Genomic DNA, 20659 nt, shown 5'->3' on the forward strand with positions numbered 1-20659 from the left:
TGGTGTCCGTGTACGTGGGCGCGGCGCAGGAGCGGCGGTGACACACAGGTGACCTTACATGCACTCGGAAACTATTGCTAATATGACGACCGGTCTGGCCTAGTGGGGAGTGACCCTGCCTGCGAAGCTGATGGTCCCGGGTTCAAATCCTGGTAAGGGCATTTATTCGTGTGATGAGCATGGATATTTGTTCCTGAGTCATGGGTGTTTATATATTATATATATCGTTGTCTAAGTACCCTCAACACAAGCCTTATTGAGCTTACTGCGGGACTTAGTCAATTTTTGTAATAATGTCCTATAATATTTATTTATTTGTTTAATATATAACATTGTACTATTATTACCTAAGTATCGTTATTTACGATTATTTGTGTATAGTATATTTAAATGTCCGCTTAGTTATAAAACTTAATTATAAGATTTCACAGAAACAGTATATTAAAATAAAGCTAACTAAAAACTAAATCAACACTAGATTATTATACATTAATACAGAAATAAAAGTACCCCACAAACTAACCCCGTCAAAAATTAACTTTTAAGTCCCGAACTGTTCCGGGATTAAGATAAAGTTATTTCGTAATAATTTCAATTCTTCCCGTCTTATACTATATCTCTTTCAGAATCAGGGTATAGCGAGTGTAAGATGGTGCTGTCTTCTATTCAACTAGGAAACAAATTTAAATAACAATAATTATTATATATGTTTTCTAAATACTCACTACTATACGCGAAAAAAGAGTTTGGGAGGCCTAGGTGTCTTTCGTATATGTTTCGTATCTAGTTCGTTGTATACGTATAGCTGAACCGTTTGTGTATTACAGGAAGGCGCGCCACGTGGGACGCTATTCAACGCTAGGATAACCACTAGTCGCCTCGTGACATGGCCCTCGTGGCCGAATGTTGACGTGACTGCGGATATTTACATGTAATATATAAAACCGTTCAAATATGTCTTAGGCAGATGTCCGACCCGCGGCGGTAAACTAGAAGTTTTCTTCGCGGGTGTCCGATTAAAAAAATCATCAATTAATTTTTGCATCCTTTTTACTCACACACTATCTATAGTTGAAATTTTCTGAAGTAATTTTTTCGCCTTAATCGTTTAAAACGCAATAATACCATTTTTAGGGTTCCGTAGTCAATTAGGAACCCTTATAGTTTCGCCATGTCCGTCTAGCTGTTCAACCGCGGCTTTGCTCCATGAACGTTAGTGCTAGAGATCAATTATGCCGACAAAATCGTACACTATAAACTAGAAAAAAAAAATGTTTTTAGGGTAGCTCTCCCTCCCTGATATGTGTTAAATATCAAACGGTGTCGCCATCTACTCGAGTATATCGCCATCTATTCGAGCATGTTTTTATCTTGATTTTTCAAGGCAAGTTTTTTTCTTAGACTTCTTTTACGCGAAGTTATATATCTTTGCTACAGCGAATGTCGCCGTTTGCCGTTTTTGAGTTTTTGCAAAAAATCTTGCCTTAGCCTCTTAAGGCCCAGCCATAGAAATGAAAAATCCAAAATTTGCCACTGGAATTTGAACCTATAGTGCACGGAATACAGTAGATTTTATTTTGTTTGAAAATTGCACGAAACAAAACAAATGCAACTCTGTCCTAATTGAATATGATTTAAATTTCATCGAACTGAATAAGTCCTATAGGTAGGACCTTGGGCCTTACGAGGTTATTAGTAAAAGTGCTACAAAGATACTCCCTTCTATGTACAAGATATCCACTGATAGCCTCCGGTCACGGCAGCCTGTTTTGACCGACGGGTAACTACGGAACCCTATACTGAGCGTGGCCCGATTTTACTTATATGGTTCAAATTCAAGTAACAGCTTTGGAGATAGCCCGATAGGAGGATGGCCGCCCATCTCCAGATAAAAAAAATCGGATTATCTCCGAATGCGATGTTACATGAATTTGAATCATATAAATAGGAAGATAAAATTGCTTTTCAAACGGGCTTGATTCAGTAGCTATAGTCTGTATCTTTAGGTATTTAAAAAAAGGTAAACAAACAATTTGTACATTTTCGGGTAGTTTTAATATTTATTGGTTAACCAACCAAATACAAAACCGCCTGGATCTGTCACTGAACGACCTGACTTTAAACCTACATTATTTTGATCATGTAATGTTTTCATCTACCCTCAGCTGCCTTAAGGAGCCATTTGAGGGTAGATTTTGTTTACCTTTTTTTAAATACCTAAAGATACAGACTATAGCAGCATTGGAAAAAAACAATGCCTGTTATTTAGTAAATCAAGGTTAAAGCGGAAAAAATCGCCTCAAAAAATTTCAACTGTATATTGCTCGCTCGAGAAAACAGTCGTGTGTTGCTTTGTCGCCGCTGGTCGGACAGCTGCCTTCACTGGGGCGACGTTCCACAACTTTAGGAACTTGTTAATAAAGGATGTTGTGTGGGAATCCTTCATATCGCGAGGATGGTTCTGTGATCAATTCCCGCTACTACTCAATTAATTATGAGGTCTCGTGATTATGATGTTTTTTTTTAAATTTTATTTATTTAAACTGTACTTTGACAACCGGTCTGATCTATGTAGTGACCCTGCCTATGAAGCCGATGGTTGTGAGTTCGAATCCCGGTAAGGGCATGTATTTGTGTGATGGGCACAGATATTTGTTGTTTTATATTTATTTAAGTATTTTTATATTATATATATCGTTGTCTGAGTACCCACAACACAAGCGTTCTTGGCTTACCGTGGGACTTAGTCAATTTGTGTAAGAATGTGCCTATAATATTTATTTATTGCACCAAATATATACAACAATGTACAAATGGCGGATTTAATGCGAAATGGCATTCTCTACCACACAACAGAGATACTTACATACAATTGGTGTAGAGAAAAAAACATATTGAATGAATTAAAAATAATAGCAAACTATACTTTATAACTACATTTAAAAATACATAATATACATATATTTAATATTGATGGATATTATTCGAATATTGTTTTAGTTTTTGTTTAATTTTCTAACGTATTCAGATTTTTATTTATAAACATACAACAGTTTACATGTGAAATATCTTATAACTAAAAAGTTTTATTATACAAATATTTAAAAAAAACAGTAGACTAGACTCCCAACAGGTACAATAGGTATATTGTTGGCAAATATATAATCTTATTTATCAGTATCCAGACAGTTATGAAATTACATATATTATTATTTTACATGTAGCTTTCCATCACAGAAGGGTCCTTTTGCTTCAAGTGCAATAGCTACGTTTCCGTCTGAAATTTCAACATAAATTCTGATAGAAACGTCCTTATTACAGATGAAGCATAAGGACGCTTTTCTGATGGAAAGCCACAAATATTGACTTTATTCTGTATGTGTCAAAATAGAGAATCAAACGTATAAAAACATTAAAAACCATCCTCTAATGACAAAACTGCGTGTATTTTTGATACGACCGCATTACCAAAGGATTGTTAGTTTAGGCTTGAATGAACACACTTTCATAGGTTTTATATAAAACAGATGACTTATTTTTCCATATAATATAAGATAATTCAGCCAGCAATGTATATAACTACTGTGTTTAAAATGTCGCATTTGCTGACCCTACGTCATCAGTGCCTATAGGGACCGTGCGTGTTGGAGGGTCTGCCATCTTGTGACCTGAATCGGAACCATAAACATGCACATGTACACGTCACGTGTTTTCTTGTGCATAGTAGGTTCTGCCATCTTGTGGGCTACATCGGAACAATAAACATCACATTTACGCCTCGCGCCAAAAATCTGACGGCTCCTGTGCTGCCTCCTATAGTTCATGCACGCTCCCTATGATCAACGAATATTTGAAAATGCACGTCTATTGTCTAAGAATACTTTGTAGCCACAGTAAATTTGCTGCCATCTTTCGACAAATTATTAAATTTTTTAGAACGCCATTTGATGTTGATCCATATTCTTTCACTGATGTGTTAAATTAGTTAAATATCAAAAAGTGTCGCCATCTTACCGGTCATAATCCAAAGCTTGTGGCGCCATCTAAACGCTATACCCTTGGCTTTTCCTCTATTAGATAGCGCCACTTTTTGTTTAACACATATTATCAGTGAAAGAATATGGATCAAAGTCAAATGGCGTTTTAAAGGTTTCAATAATGTGTCGAAAGATGGCAGCAAATTTACGTGGCTACAAAGTATTCTTAGACAATCCACCTCTATTTCAAATTCTCTTTGCTATGATGTACGTGAATACATTGCTGCTCGTAAAAATCAAAAATGAATTATGCTCCGGTAGTTAAGACTAAATAAAAAAAAACTCAGAATAATTTTGTAGCACTAAAAGTTTGCGGATATATCTAAAATACACGCTGTATAAGTGTTAAAGTACCAATTATTTATCGCTGTGATAAAACATCTACTGCTATCTGCGGTGGCAGCATGGTTCCATTTTTATCACTTGTCACTGTGTCCGTCACTTTCGTGCTTACAAACTTGTTAGAACGTGACAGGCATGGTGACAAATGATAAAGAGCCGACCATCTTAGTCCTACTGGCAAGTATGTAAGTTGGCGATTACTTTATCCACGCGATAAAGGACAAAATGTGACGGCCAAAGTTGTGGAAGGAGCCCTAGTTATTACGAATAACTGGTGCTACGTTATACACGATAACCGCACCGCGCTCACAGGAGTCAGAATACGTAGCTTATGGACGCGGGGCTAATTAACATAGTAAAGGTACACTGTACCTATTTTTGTAGGAAAAACATCATTATACTCTGTATCTTTAGGTATTTAAATAAAAGTAAACAATCTGTACATTTTCGGGGAGTTATAATATTTATTGGTTAACCAACCAAATACAAAACCGCCTGGATCTGTTACTGAACCTGACTTTAATCTACATTATTTGATCATGTAATGTTTTCATCTACCCTCAACAGGCTTAAGTAGATTTTGTTTACTTTTATTTAAATACCTAAAGATACAGAGTTATAGCGTCAAACACTTTAGAAGGTCACTTCTGTGGACAACAATAAAAGTTAAAGACTCGGGTACATATAGTTTGATCAGAGACTGTCTCATTTCAAAGATCATACTGTCTTTGTGTAAGCTAGTGCTAAGATCTAAAAGAAAGGGATGCATATAGTTTTTTTGTTCTAATTTACTGACAAATTGGGTTTGCCAGACTATATACACCGTGGGCCCATATAACCTGACACATTTTAAAGGTGTATTCTTAACCGCATTTAGAGACTAAAATCTCATAGGTACAAAGTTTTCTGAAATCGGTCTTGTTTTCTAAAACACCTATCTCTAGATAGGTAATGACAATTCTTGTGAAACATTGTTTCTGTAATAACTTAGTGAAAAACGCCTTTTTGGCTGCAACGCTGAGACATACCGACTGACAGACATTAAAGTTTTAAAGGAAACTCGGAAAATGTATCTGTAACTAAATAAAAACTCTACTTATTCGTTACAATGTTTTTTTTCGCCGAGATGTAAAAAGAACACACACAATTTTTTTTTGTTTGCCGAATTGGAGCAAAGTTTTTTTGCTCCTTATGAATGCTAACCTAAGCAATGCATAGTTAAAATCTGTCGGGTTATATGGGCCCACGGTGAATAATTAAGTTTTTCTTATTTGAAATTTCTACTGAAAAAACCTATCCCGCCTGCAGGATGCAGCGTACCTAAAACTTAACTTTTGATTCTCTTAACTTTGCGATGTCTACAGGAAAGACTAACGAGTGAAGCACACAATAAAATGGGTAAAATGTAAAATAGATAGGACGCGGTTTAGTGCGAAACTTATGTGCATTATAATTTTGTTATGAAACTGATAAAATTGTACTGACATTAATACAATTTCTCAGTTTTGTGTCGAAATTATTTGACGTCTATTTTGCGTTTTTCCTGTATAGATCCTTCGCACAGAATATGATTAACTATTGATATGATTGACTGGTAGATTAGGGAAGCTATAGAATGGAAACTTGGTACTCAATTCTGACTGTAACTTAATACATATTATGCAATAAAGTTATAAATCAATGTATTAAATATATTAATAAAACTGTCAGAAATGTGGTTGGCTACGGTTAAAGGTTTCCATAGACGGCGCCATCATAGCTTGCCCCTTTCTCTAGTTTTGTTATATGATATTTGCCTTAAAGGGCTGGCATCCAGGCCATAAGATTCCTATATAAAAAAAAAACATGAATTCGACACAATTCTAGAGTATGGCAGGGCAAGCTATGCCGGCGCCATCAGGAAAACACTTCGACTGGCCAACCACGTTTAAAGGCTCCATTTAAAGACAACTTTTCAAGAATTCATGAATTTTAAATCCAAATAATGCTACATATTCTGACCACTGACGATGTAGGTATGCTTTGTGCACTTCTGCAGCAGCAATAATCTTGCACAACGAAGCGCGCAATTATATATATCCGTAAATAACACAATCTTATTACTGCCCCTAAATGCAGTACAAATTGCATAGAGCCATGAGATATATTTTTGCGCTTCGTGAAGCATTTTATTGCAAGTGACTGTACGCTTTATATAGTGCAGCTAGCATTTACCGGCGCCGACATACTTTGTCTCATACACACGTGTTTACTAAAACAAGTTACTGTATCCCGGTGAGCTAGTACAAAAGAATGTAAACTTACTTTAAGACCCCATACATACATTGAGTTCATACATTGCCTACTAAACGCACGTAGCAGATGTATGAACTCACACTTAACACTACAATGTGTAAATCTGGTCAATAGTGGTTAATGTAACCAGACAACTAAACCATTTTTTTTATATAATGCTGGCTCCACATGCTTGGTGTTTGCCACAAACAACACCCAACAAAAACACGGCATCCCCAAGCTTGGCGAACGTGCCAGTTTGTCGAACACCCCTTTGATTTGTGCGAAAAACTGACACCAATGTGACTAGCAAACACAAAACAAAACAGACAAACTTCTATCCACACGTTTGTGTTTGTTGTCTGGTGGTTGCCGTTTGTCGTTCTTTGCCAAGCATGTGGAGCCGGCATAACATATATGTCGGCACTAAATTGGTTATTAAAATATTAATTTGACAGTGTGAGCACACAAATTCTTTGTAAAAGAATAGACAAATTTTACTGCCCTACTATAATGGCCCTGCTGACTTCAAGTCTATACTTATAAATAAAATATTTACGCAATTTAGCTCTGTCCTGTAATGCTGCCTCCACATGCTTAGCAAACACCTAACAACAAAGACGAACGTGTGGATAGCTGTTTGTCTGTTGTTTTGTGTTTGCTATATAGTGATCGGCGTCGGTGGTATACTTGGTGTTTGCCACACGTGGTGTGTGCCAAACACCGACCACGGCATCCTCAAACCATCAGACAAACACCTATCCACACGTTCGTGTTTGTTTGCAGTTGTTTGCTAGGCATGTATAGGCGGCATAAAAACAATACCCTCAATCGACGACTTAGGCTTATAGACCCTCACGGGGCGCCAGCGTTCAATGTTCAAGGGTGCTACTTCCTGTAACCGCGCAATATGATGGACTCACTGACATACCGCAGCATGTCATTGTGTCGATCCGCGGGAAAGGGTCTTAAGGTGATGAACGCCAACAGCAACAGTCGCCCTAAGGCCTCTTAGAGTGGAAAGATACATATAACCATAGACTAGAGAGCTGAACTAATAGAAATGTGTTTGTATAATCGAACTTAATTATAAATAAAAAACAACCCACGCATAAAAACAGCTTACATCATTTTGGAAAGGAGCTTGATACGCTTCAAACTGCTGGATCGATTTCTATCAAACACAACTATAAGAACCACCGCAAGGAAACTCGCTTTCACCTAAAAAACCGCATCGAAATCGGTCCATCCGTGAGAGCTACGGTGCCACAGACAGACAATGGCGTCAAAGGGGGTTAAAAATAGGTTGTAATTGTAATCTGTTTGATTTTAACAATCTAAGAGTAAAGGACGCCGCTTCAATGTTGGTGCCATCTTTTAAAACTGACAACACAAATGTTTGATTAAGCAAAAGTACAGCTATTAGTTAAGTTGTCTATTATAATGTGACGTCAGTTGTGGCAACTACGCCCATACAGAAAACTGTGCCTATATTGGGTGTAAATAAAGGATTAGATAACAATTTTTACGGTTAGTTTCACTAGACTTATATCGACCGAGATATTGACCGTGATTACCATTTGTTTTATTTTCGAGCTAACGATATTTCGATGCAGTTACATGTATCTTATTCACGGGTAACTGGAGATAGCGGGTGGGTGTTAAAGTACCTAGTACCTGTAGGTCTACACAACTTTAACACCCACACAGACCTACACCTACCTGTGGGTACCTGTAGGTCTGTAAGTCTAAAGGGTTTGATGACATAAAGCGAACCAGGGCCGGATTTAGGGGAGGGCAACCGGGGCTACTGCCCCGGGCCTCCACAAAAGAGGGGCCCCCACAATAGGGAAATCGGAAAATTTACCATTTTATTTGGAAAAAATTTGGGGCCAGGGGCCTACACTCCTTTATTGCCCGAGGCCTCCTGACCTCTAAATCCGGCATTGAAGCGAACCATTCTCTTACCTTACTAGAAAAAGTCTTGTTATGATGGAAGGGCCTCTCTCTTTATTTGCGTTTGTATCTAAGGCAGGCGCACTTGCCCCAACTGACATAAACTAATGTAAGTTTTGTATAAAACCAAGCAAGTTCTGTTTCAAATGAATTTTGTGATTAGTGATTTACAAAAAGTTCCTAACACTTAATAATTACTAGATGCCATTTGTATTGTTAGTTATGTTCACTATGTAAGCAGCTAATGTGTTCGTATTTATAATTTAGTCGTATCCGATGTATGTCGGGAAGCATAATATACAATAGTGTAAAAGATTATGTGCATGTGTATTTTCAAGGAATTAATTTTTTATATTTTATAAGTTTGTACTGGTGGCCGCTAGGTTTAAGTGATAAAATGAGCATTTAATTATATTGATAAATGAAATTTATAATTAGCTAAAGCCCGGCCTTAAATATATGATCATTGTCAAGAGACTGTGCTGTTGTTCTGTTAAGTATGAAAAAATTAGTTCCAATGAAATTCCGCAATATGGCGCGTGATCGTGATCATATATTACTGGTCAAGCTTTACATCCAGTCTCAGACAAATGGACTATAATAGAATTAGAAGCAATTTCCAAATGAAGAGACAAGAACCTGCCGCATAGAGCCACTTCCATAAAAACTCCCATTTTAAAACAACATGCTTACAGTACATGAAACTTGGCAAGAACACTTATGTATGATATTGTCTTGTCTGGTTCGTAAACTGTTGAAAATAGAGTGAGTGATTTTTTTGTATGTAAAACTAGTCACTCTAATTTTTATTGTATTTCAATTTCAAGCGAAGAAAAGTAATAGTACCAGATATAGATATATATTATGTTACTTGAATGTTCTTGTGGAATTCCATGTTATTTATTTCTGGATGTTTCTTTAAAATGAGAGTGTAGCTTATATTGTGTGGTGGCTAGGTTTGTGCGACCCTTCAATATTAGCCGGGTCCTCACAGAGCGAGCATACGGGCGAGGCAATTTCCTCACGCACAAACCGGCCAGTGTAGACGTGCCTCGGCGCGTGCGTTTGTTTTCCTCGCCCGAGCGCGCCAGTTTGTGCGTGAGGAAATTGCCTCGCCCGTATGCTCGCTCTGTGTGGACCCGGCTATTGGAATATCCCATACGGATTTTAACAAGAATTTGTGTTGTCAGATGATTAAGATATCTAGGTGGTGCCGAGACAGTGCTATACATTTTCTAAGAAAGAATTGTAATTTAACAATTTGTTTAACCCTTCTCACTCGGAAAATTGAGAATTGCTAATTTATTATGAATTGTAGTAAAATATTACAATTGACATTTAACTGTAAACAACCCTCACTCATCAGACAGGTGTAAGGGTTATACAAAAAATTCTTGTTTTAATTGTGCACATCTATTATACGTTGTTTGTGATTCTGTTGATTGAACAAAATGTAGAACATTTTAACATGATGAATAAATGAAATTTGTGGCCATACAGCAGATTATGTTAATATACTAGACATAGGAGCCGGCACCCGCGGGAACAAATGGAGCTGACGGTCAAATGATAATGTATGCATTTGTAAAGTTGATTTAATTAGTGGCTTTTACAAATTGTGTAATTTAATTGTACATTATACAATTAAAGTTGTTGTTGTTGAAATAAAACATGGTACATAAATTGCGTTGTTTTAAAACTCCCTCTTTCCTGTACATATTATACACCATGGGCCAATTAAACCTGACAGATTTTAAAGGTGTATTCTTGCCCGCATTTAGTGACTTAGTGTCATACAAAGTTTCCTGAAATCGATCTTGTTTTAGAGATAATGACAATTCTTGTGAAAGAAAATTTGTTTCTGTAATAACTCAGTGAAAAACACCTTTTTAGCTGTGATGTTGCCACCGTGTGACTTGGTTTAGACATACCTACTGACAACATTGAAGTTTTAAAGGAAACTCGCAAATTTATCTGTAAATGAACAAAAACTTTACTTATTCATTGTAGTGATCTTTTTTCACAAAGGTAATAAATAAAAAAAAATGTGAATTTGGCCAAAACTCATATTTTTTGCTCCTTATGACCTCAGGAATGCATGGATAAAATCTGTTGCGTTTAATTGCCCACAGTGTATATCTATATTTATCTACAATAATATGTGAGTTATGACAAGTTTTCATAAACTCCTAGCAAAGAATTCATTGCATTAAAACACAACTATTTAGGGATTATTTTAATGTGACACAAAGTTTTTGGTAACCATCCTACTCACAACAATGTCCAACAAATCGTTATTACTCTTACAATCAACCTTATTTAGCTTGTACACACTTTTCAAGTCTTTCAAATTTGTAAACTCTGTGAGCTCTGACATTGGACATATTTCTCCCTTTATTAGAGGTACAATATTATTGCTCTCATCTTTATCTACAGATGTGATGAAACAGACGAGCATATTCGGGTCTTTCTCAACTCCAAACTTGCTTAAACTCTGAGAAATGTTCTTGGTTAAAGACAAATTGTATAGAATCTCGGCATAGACTGTTCTCGTGACCATGGAGCCAAGTTTCGCCGACACAGCGGCGCGATTCGCCGCGGCTACCACTTGGAAAGGGTCCAGTATCAAGCTGGGCTTGATCACAGCGCAGTTCCACTCGCCTTTGATAATATTGTTTCGGATTTCCTCCACATTCTCAACGTTCTTAAAAAGGTACATTTTAAGAGTACTATTCGTCTCTGGATCAAGGTCACAAGTATAAGAATCGGAAGGCATTTTCTTGGTATAACTTTGTTAGTTTGAATATTTATTATGTCCAAGTACAAAACAGAAAGAAATACTTCGAATCAACACGAGAAATTGACAATTACAACTGTCAAAGTGACAGAACTAAGGAAGTGACAGCTCCGACACGTTCTGAAATTAGTAAACTAATGTTTGACTGCACTGAAAAAAAGACCAAGCTAAGTTGGCAGCGATTTTGACAGGCCAGGCGGTGCAATGTTATTAAGGCGTCATAATTTCATAAAAATTTAACGTTTAAAATAACACTTGCACCACCTGGGCTATTAAAATCGCTGCCGACTTAGCTTGGTCTAACTAGCAGAATTCAATATTAATAGCTCTTTGAATTCCTGTATTCACCAAAACATGTCGTTTTCCATATCAAAATGCACCTTATACATTTTTTGCCTTATATATTTTACAGTACATATGGGGCTACTTTATAGCACTAGTGCGAGAAGTAGCATATTATGTTACTGTGTCGAACATTTAAAGGGCCATATGTACTGTAAAACGTTGTACGATACATGTGCGAATAGGCAATTCGCAACTCGTGTCGAATTTCCTATTTTTCGCACTTGTATCGTAATGTACTATTATAGGTTGCAGGATATTATACATTATATTACTCTTTTTAACGGACTTCAAGATTTCAAAAGGAGAAGGTTATCAATTCGGGTGTATGTTTTTTATTTTTGTTACTCCATGACTCCGTCATTTCTGAACCGATTTTAAAATTATGTTTAGTACAGGTTTACCTAATATGATTTAGTTAATATTATATAAAAAAACTTCATGAAAAAATATAGTTTAAATTGTATTGCAGATAATGTTTCACAAAAGAGGAAACCTTAATTTAGTTGCACCTGTACTATACATATAAATACACTTGTTTTCTAAATCACATTGGTACCCCATGTCTACAATATAATCGCCATCAAATGCTAAGGCACGCAGCAAGTTGCTCTCTGGTATCCTCGGGAGAGGTCACTTTGTGCCCAATAGTCCTGCCATCACAGTAGATCTCATGGTCATTGCCGCCTGGGTCAGTCTTGTCTCCGAAGAAGTGGATCTCATCCAAGCCTGCATCCACTACATGGTTGAGGCAGTAGGTCTTGTCCCAGCCGTTAGGATACACATCTATGCTTATCTGCCCCCCCATGGCAAATGTTAGATTGTAATCATCAAATTCTCTCTGCAATGCTTGCACAAATTGCTCTCTGACCTTATGCTCTGCATCATACGCAGCAAACTGCTCCCGCTCCTGCTGACTACAGGACCTGCCCACAGGACAAAAATTAATCAAACCCGTCCGGAACTCAACAAAGTTACCTCTTTTAACTGGCAATTCTATCTTAGACATGTATCCTAATGCGAAATTGATCAGTTTCTGCAACTTTTGCTCACCAACATGGTTCAAAATGCTTTGTTTACTTTGCAGCTCACCATTTTTAAAGTACATTAGGCCATTTTCGCAGAACACGTAATCGAACTGAGACATATTACGCTCTCCATTCATCTGCTCCAGAATTTTGGAGTAATCTGAGCCACTCACCAGTCCTACGCGCGCGTGTGGCTTCACTTTGCTCAGGAGGAATGATAACAGATCTTCCGAGATACTTTGCCGCGGTTTTGTGAGCGTTCCGTCTACGTCGAATAAGCATAGCACGTTTTTTCGTCCCGACATTGCGTATTGAAGTCAGATTTGAGCATGAAAATAGTAGTCGTGGTATTTTTCTTTCAAATTTTGGAGGCAAAACAAACCGGTCAATAAGTAGGTCAGGTTGCCGACTGCGGGTGAGGGCGAGCGGCGAGGCGCGGTCCCGGTGCCGAGTTGCCAACACTACACTTCAGTTCGACACGTCAGGCGGCGATATGGGCAGCACGTCGGCCGTCGCGTACGCGTTGTTAATGTGGCTATCAGTCACAGAAACCGTGTTATCAAGTAAACAACGCAACGTTCTTATACTGCTTGGTAAGTTTTGTCAGCGTTCATTTGTTGATTTCGCAATATTTGTATCAATCCATGGTACAGTAGAATCATTTTGACAGTTCGGTTCCGTTTCATTTTACGTGTCACTGCACAATAACAATAATAAAATATGTTTCTTTTGAACTAATGCAAATACATCGAAAAATAAATTAAAAGTATAATAGACTGAGCGTATTAAAGTAAATAAACGGCTGAACATTCTTAACTTTTAAGATGGAAGCTTAGATTCTGTACAAAGTACAAACAAAAGCAAACAGCCCTTCGAACTAAACTGTAGGGCTAGCATGATGAGAATATATACACGGTGCCCGTGAGCATTGCGAGAGATTTAACGGTGCATTCCTGATGGCAACAGAAGCAAAAATATTATACTTATGACTTTTTGTGAAATTCGACAAAAAATATTTTTTTTGTTTTTTCCCCCTTTTTTTGAACACTCCTGTACATAAGACATAATTTTTATTGATAAACTCATAACCTAAAATTAACTTAAAAGTTTTTTATTTATTTAGGGGTAGCCTCTCGAATACATTTTTTGAATTTTTCGATGTCAATCAATAGGTATGTCCAGACTAGACCTCAAAGTGGCAATACGGCAGTCAAAAATGTATTTTGTACCGACTTATGGCGAAAGAATGATTTCGAAAAACATTTAATTATAGGTATCTGAAACTAGGCCTAATCCAAAAAAAATTATATGACATTTTAGTTTCTAAATATTACCAGGAATGCACCGTCAAAATCTCTCACAATGCTCACGGGTACCTTGAATATATATAGCAGTAATTGAAATTGAAATTGTCATATTGTGAGTTACAATAATCTTAAAATTATGTTAGGGTAGAATCATCAAAATCAACCGCGATGCGGCGTACAATGTTAATATTAAAACTAATCTTACAGCTAAATAATTATACAAATATTACATGTGATGCGAATAAAATTATTGGTACTGTGTCAATAGGTAAATTAACAAATAATATGTCGTACTAACTCGACGGCATAAAGTGGTCACTTATCTTATAGTAAGCTTTTGTCTAAGCACCATTTATAAAGTTTACATCCGAATTCAGGTAGTTCAAGTATTTTAATTTCATTAGGCAAGTGGTTAAATGTGTGAATAGACATATAAAATACACTCTTTCTAAAGTAAGCTGTTTTGTGATCAATGGGATAGCACAAATTAAAACCATAGAGTTTGGATGTTATTCTCGGATTGCTTTTTTGTATTTTAAACTTGTGTAGATTTTTTTTCACATAAAGACAGATTTCATATACATATAAAGAAGGGACCGTTAGTATTTGTAATTCTTTAAACAATGGCAGGCATGTGTCTCTACTTCGGGCGCTACAGATGGCCCTTACACATTTTTTTTTGCAGCTTGAAAACTCTGTCAATGTCTTTGCAATTGCCCCATAAGATGATGCCATAGCGGAGGTTGGACATTATATGGCCATGAAATGCCGATACCGCTGCTTGCCTGGAAGCGATATTCCTCAATCTACGTAGAGCAAAGATAAACCTGGTTAATTTCTTAACTATGTGTTCAATGTGGACTTCCCAACTATTATGACAATCTATCATAACGCCTAAAAATCGCAAAGATGTTACGCTATGTATCTTTACATCTTTATACATAATCTCAATATTTGTGGGGTTACCCTGAGGAGCATGAAACTCCATATAGTTTGTTTTATTTAAATTAACTCTTAACTTATTATTATTTAGCCAAACATTGATATCATGGAAAACAGTATTTACTTCAAATTCGTAAGTAGCAGGGTCTTTGCAGCAAACAACAACGGAACAATCATCAGCAAACAGAGTTACTTTGTGCTTAGTAATATTAATAATATAAGTATAACACGATAAACATATATATTCTCTACTTTTTGACGCATATATCCAAAGTGGATTTTTAAATGAGTCAAAGAGTAGCTTCTACATTTTGTACCCCTACGCGAAATATTTCCACCATCACTTACTTTTTAAACAATAATATGCGACATTTTTACAGATTATAGGAAAAATAAGAGCAACAGTTTTGTGCGGAGCTCTAAAAAATATGATTACTCTCCTGTTCTTGTTAAGAATCAAAGAATCTTCGACATTTATAAATTTTATAATATATAGAGTCTGTGCGGAAAGGGAAAGACAAGAGTCGTGAAATGTATGTCGTGAAACTCTTCTCTTTCCGAACAAACTCTACATTGATAATAAACAGGATGTTGAGGAGGGCAAATTTAAAAAAATGATGTTTTACGTAACTTCAGCGGACGATGGCGGTTTCGAGCTGGGCGCGTACAACAACAAAATCTGCCAGACGCCAAACATCGACGCATTGGCGCGCCGCAGCGTCATATTTAACAACGCCTTCACTTCTGTTAGCAGTTGCTCGCCCAGGTGAATACTAGCATAGAGACATTAGAGAAATACGTAAGCGAAGAGTGTTCACTCCATTCCATACATGAGTTTTCTTACATAATAATATTAAGTTGTATAGTGGGAATGGTACAACGTATTGCTAATAATTAACTTTCTTAAAACTTACCTAAATCTTATAAGTGTTTCGCAAAGCTCGGCTAAAACTTTATATAAATAGGTTTTTATTTCTGTATGGAGTGAGCACTCAAGGTTTAGGTACTTATTTGCCTATGCCAATAGTAGGGAGGATATGCCGATTCCAGCTCACTTTAGGTATTTATCTTTCCCCCCCCCTCACCCCCCCCCCCTCACCCCTCACCCCCTCCCCCTACCCCTCACCCCTCACCCCCTCTCCCCCTCCCCCCTCCCCCCTCACCCCCACCCCCCCCCCTCACCCCCCCCCACCTTCCCCCCCGCCGCCTCCCCCCCCCCCCCCCCCCCCCGCCCCCTCCCCGCCGCTGCCCCTGGCCTGCGCCACTTGGTAGTTCGGCAAAGATCCGTTAGATGGCGCCACTAGCCCCCTTCCCCGCCGCCTCCCCGCCCTCCCCCGCCCCCTCCCCGCCGCTGCCCCTGGCCCTGCGCCCCTTGGTAGTTGTGCATATATCCTCGCCAGTTGGCGCTACTTTCTATGTTTAAGGTATTTATCTCCCGAGGGAAAACTTCGCTAAAATAGATGGCACCACTTTGTACGTGTACGACAAACAAAAAGTGACGAGGTGGCCTCCAGTGGCGAAGGTCGGATTCGAACCAGCGTCTTTAGCTAACCGGGGCGTCTTTAGCCAGTTAACGTCATGAACCCCTAGGCCACCCCGTCACGGTGAAACTGGTCCTAATTTCTCGACTATACATGCAATCGTAGTGAGACTAGGCGTTATGTGAAATTCGCATGTATCGATGCCAATTTCCTATAGCTCGTTGAGCAATAATGTAAATGACTACATTTGACCTCGCTCGACAAAGATGGTTCAGTTTGCACCGAAAGTTGAGGTAAGTACATATATTTATATTTTAATTATTACAAAATAATGTAGTTTCGTTTCCTGTACGATAACTTAACAAACAAATCTTTTCCTCTTTTCATATAGTTCATGAGAACCGTTTCACACGTTTCTTTACCACATGCGCCCCGCCCGCCCGTCTACACCCCACCCCTCAACTGAATTTTTCTGCTATAAAAGAGCATGTTGAACCATATTCCCACTACAGTGTCACAACGAATATTGCGTTGAAATCATGGATCCGCAAGCTTCATCACATACCAAATGTAAGTATAGTTGTATTATACTCACATTAACATTTGAGTATTTCACCTCTGTTCTGTCTTTGTAGTTTAAATAATCTATCACTTTCGACCTATCCCCTATGTTCTCAATTAGGAACACTTGCTGACTTTTAATATAAATAATAACAATATTTTTATTATATTTTCCCCAGCCGACAACAATACCATCACCACTTGGTGCTGCCAGTGCTGGTTGTCCACCACCACAAGCGGCGGCGGCGGCTGTGACGGTGGCTGTAGCAGCTCCACTTCGCAATCGTCACCCGGACCACAACCGATGGCAACAGCAAAGGCACTGTTAAAACAAGACGATGGGGACAAGGGAAAAACAAACTGCCTAGAGAGCGCTTCTGAGAGCGATACGAGCGATGAAATGAAATCTTTTTATCAAGGATGTAAAAGCAAGTGGATAAAAGCGTTCCAGAACAATACTCTGATTAATAGATGGCGCCTCCCCATGCCATTTCACACATTTAGAGCGGAAGTAGCGAGATTGTTAAAACGATTGTATATCGAAGGTCACCATGACGATTGTCATATTTACCTGTTAATTGTAATGTGGGACGATTTAAACGATGACGTAGAAGAGATAGTGGGAGATGCTCAAATCAACTATCAAGACTGGATTGCGTTATTAGGTGGCGTTACAGCGGAACTATTTTCACGCGTGGTGTTCAATACTAAATCTTTTAATTATTTAATCAATGTAATATTTTGTGTGCTAGGTCCAAACATAATAGCTTCCGGTGATTATGAATGTGAACCTAAATGTAAGAATGCTCGTACATATTAAGGTGATGATGCATTTATTCCTTGTCATTGTTTAATTTTAAATTGTTAGCTCGCTGCGAATGTAAATGTTTTAATGTACACGTATTAATAATAAATTCATATTACTGAATATAGGAATGTTTTATTGAGTGAAACCTCATTGATTTGGAGTAAATGAATATTTATTGAGTAAAATAGTTACACAATGTTATCTTTTTCTATCCAACTTTTTTCATTTAAGCCAAGCCATTTTACATACACTTTATTTCCACGACGCTTTAAAACTTTTTCCACTAGATAAATGTCATTGTGTTTAGTTTTCTGCAACTCTTGTTCATAAAAACATCCAGAGATGGGTTGGTGATTAGCGTCTTGAAGTAAATAGGTCACTGGATTAGTAGTTTGCACTTTAGTTATTGTAAATATTTCCGTAGTCCAATTGCCGGTGTAGCCTTTGGCGAAAGTGGATTTATATTTACTAATTCTCACATGTTGACCGACCTTGAACTTGGCACGTGGTTTGACTTTAATGTGATTGTAGACTTTATGTAACAACTGTTTAGAGTTGTTTTTATTCACACTCGCCGGTGCCATACCGATAGTACGATGCAGTTTGTTATTGTAATATTGTTCCACTTCACTTGTCAGCTGTATCCATTTGTAGGAACCATTCATGCTAAATTGTTTCCAAATCCAATGTTTTAAGGTTCTAATTAGCCTTTCCACTATGGAAGCTTTCATGACACTATAGGTAGAGTAGTGATTGATATGATGATGTTTCATGAGCGATTTAAATTTGACATTGAAAAACTCTTTTCCATCATCTGATTGAATATTCTTGGGCTTTCTCCCGTTTTCACTCAAAATTCTGCTCATTGCCTTTGTAACATCTTCAGCGCTCTTAGACTTTAGCGGTTGCATCCAAGCGTATTTGGAAAAGGTATCGATACACACTAGAATGTACTTGTAGTTGTTATTATCCTTGGAGTACTTTTGCATATCAATTAGATCAATCTGCCATGTGTCATCGAGCCCCCTCTGAATGAATCGACGACGTGGAAATGTTTTTCTCGCATACCTGTGTATCTCGTTGACCACTTGAGCTTTACTCATTTTTCTTCAATCGCTTTCCTGGAGCTATTGCCGTTGCTGATGGTGTTTGGGCTGGTTGTGGTGCGTGTGTTTGTGTAGTAATTCTAGCTGATAATTGTTCAACCTTTACCCGTAAATCTTTTATATCTTTAATATTTGCCTTTAGCTTTGTGTTTAAAAATACTACTTGTTCATCCAATTCAGCCCTACAAATAGCATCAGTTTTAAGAAAAGATTTATGAATTCCTGCCACCCGTCTATTTTCAAAATTTACTAAATCTCGTTCCACTTTCAAGTCGTCACGGATTGTAGACTCGCTACCCAAGTATTGTCCAAACTTGTTAAGAGGCATTGTGAAAGTGAACGATGGGGGAGGCCTCATCGGTATTTATAACAAGGTAGCAAGGGGGGAGAGGCTTAGTTACAAAACATGTCTGTTTTATTAGATAACAGCTCAGAACAGGTTTAAAAACAGCTAACAGAAGAGGGTCTGTTTTCTTACTTTAAAATTATACCGCTCTCAGTCAGTTCCTCAACGATTGCATTGATCTCGTTCGAATGAGAGGTGTTGCCAGCATTCTGTGATGCTATCAAAAGCTGTAAACGGCTCACCAGTTCGTTGGGATCATCCCAATAGATATAATCAGTTTTAGGATAAAAAGTTTTAGTTGTTAATACATCTCTTCTACCAGAGTTCAAACATCCACCTTCTTTATGTTTCTTTGATTCTTGTGGTTGTTTAATGTAACATTGATATTTTACACTTCTATCTCCACTCAATTGGCCGTTTGGCGAGAATCCTCTACGATGAGCGTTTGTAATGTCTAAAATATTATTGTAATCCTCTACATCTTTTCTCAAAACTATATTCTTGTTTGGTATTCTTTTAAAGATAAGTTCCAACAGTCCAGGAGTTAGGTTGAATCGTGAATCTTTAATATGTAACACGTCATCAATGATTTTAACCCGACTATTACCAATATGCATTTTATTATCCTTGAGATAAACACCAAATGGTATTTTTGATGTTTTTAAAAGATGTTTCATATATTTATTTTGTAGATCATCAATACTACTATTACCACTACCACCACCTTCATCAAATTCAAGAGCCGACTTCATATCTTCAGCATCGCTAAACTCTTCATCTCCCTCTGTTTTTCTTTCATCATCATCATCATCATTATCAGCATCATCATTAGAATCATCTTCATCATCATCATCATCAGCAGCATCATCAAACTGTTGTGTTTTTGTAAAAAGATTATTACTCCACTTAATCAGTTTACTATTGGGTTCTTCGGTTTTAATCAGATATTTCCTTTTACGTGAATGTTTTGACAATGGTGTGGAGGTCTTTATCAAAGGGAGCTGGGGGTTATTCATTACTGCTGGTTTAGCATTGTCATCATTATTATTATTACCTTTAGATTCTAAAGCTTTAGTCATTAAAACATTGAGCGGTTTTGTAATTGGTTCAAAGGTTTGAGCTAGCGAAGTGTCAAGCAAAGTTTTATCTGCTCGCAACGCTTTTACTTTTCTCTTTACACTCTCAATGGAATCTACGAGTTTCCGTTTCAACTTTTTATTACCAAACATATTTTATTTTATAGTATATGTGCTGATGCTGCTTCTGCTGCTGCTGCTTTTGGTACGGCCGATGCTAATATGTTGATAGGATATAAATTAAACGACGTTGTTC

At 37.5% G+C, this 20659-nt stretch overlaps 4 protein-coding genes across 4 annotated transcripts in view; 2 read left to right on the top strand and 2 right to left on the bottom strand.

The window, feature by feature from the left end:
* Window positions 1-10186: 10186 nt before the first annotated feature.
* On the bottom strand, window positions 10187-12065 carry LOC133522453 (EKC/KEOPS complex subunit Tprkb-like). The gene has a single exon (XM_061857812.1). It carries the CDS (start codon window positions 11383-11385, stop codon window positions 10846-10848), a length of 540 nt encoding a protein of 179 aa, XP_061713796.1. The 5' UTR covers window positions 11386-12065; the 3' UTR covers window positions 10187-10845.
* A 133-nt stretch (window positions 12066-12198) lies between these two features.
* On the bottom strand, window positions 12199-13202 carry LOC133522451 (phosphomannomutase). The gene has a single exon (XM_061857810.1). The coding sequence runs from the start codon at window positions 13079-13081 to the stop codon at window positions 12332-12334; it is 750 nt and encodes a 249-aa protein (XP_061713794.1). The 5' UTR covers window positions 13082-13202; the 3' UTR covers window positions 12199-12331.
* Window positions 13203-13243: 41 nt separating this feature from the next.
* The window catches only part of LOC133522450 (N-sulphoglucosamine sulphohydrolase), a 32389-nt gene continuing 24973 nt past the window's right edge, over window positions 13244-20659 (top strand). The window contains exons 1-2 of the mRNA XM_061857809.1: window positions 13244-13369; window positions 15662-15791. Of these exons, the coding sequence (XP_061713793.1) occupies window positions 13270-13369; window positions 15662-15791 (230 nt within the window). The 5' untranslated portion in view covers window positions 13244-13269. The remainder of the gene's footprint in view (window positions 13370-15661; window positions 15792-20659) is intronic.
* On the top strand, window positions 16413-17997 carry LOC133522447 (uncharacterized). Its single transcript, XM_061857803.1, has 2 exons — window positions 16413-17076; window positions 17247-17997. Exons 1-2 carry the CDS (start codon window positions 17046-17048, stop codon window positions 17885-17887), a joined length of 672 nt encoding a protein of 223 aa, XP_061713787.1. The 5' UTR covers window positions 16413-17045; the 3' UTR covers window positions 17888-17997.

Source organism: Cydia pomonella, chromosome 10 (assembly GCF_033807575.1).
Source record: "Cydia pomonella isolate Wapato2018A chromosome 10, ilCydPomo1, whole genome shotgun sequence".
NCBI classification, from domain to species: domain Eukaryota; kingdom Metazoa; phylum Arthropoda; class Insecta; order Lepidoptera; family Tortricidae; genus Cydia; species Cydia pomonella.

Excerpts from the sequence above, each read along its gene's own strand:
- LOC133522447 (XM_061857803.1), top strand. The coding sequence starts at position 17,046 with ATGGATCCGCAAGCTTCATCACATACCAAAT. Across the intron at positions 17,077-17,246 it reads AGCTTCATCACATACCAAAT|CCGACAACAATACCATCACC; the intron begins GTAAGTATAGTT and ends TATTTTCCCCAG.
- LOC133522451 (XM_061857810.1), bottom strand. The coding sequence starts at position 13,081 with ATGTCGGGACGAAAAAACGTGCTATGCTTATTCGACGTAGACGGAACG.
- LOC133522453 (XM_061857812.1), bottom strand. The coding sequence starts at position 11,385 with ATGCCTTCCGATTCTTATACTTGTGACCTTGATCCAGAGACGAATAGT.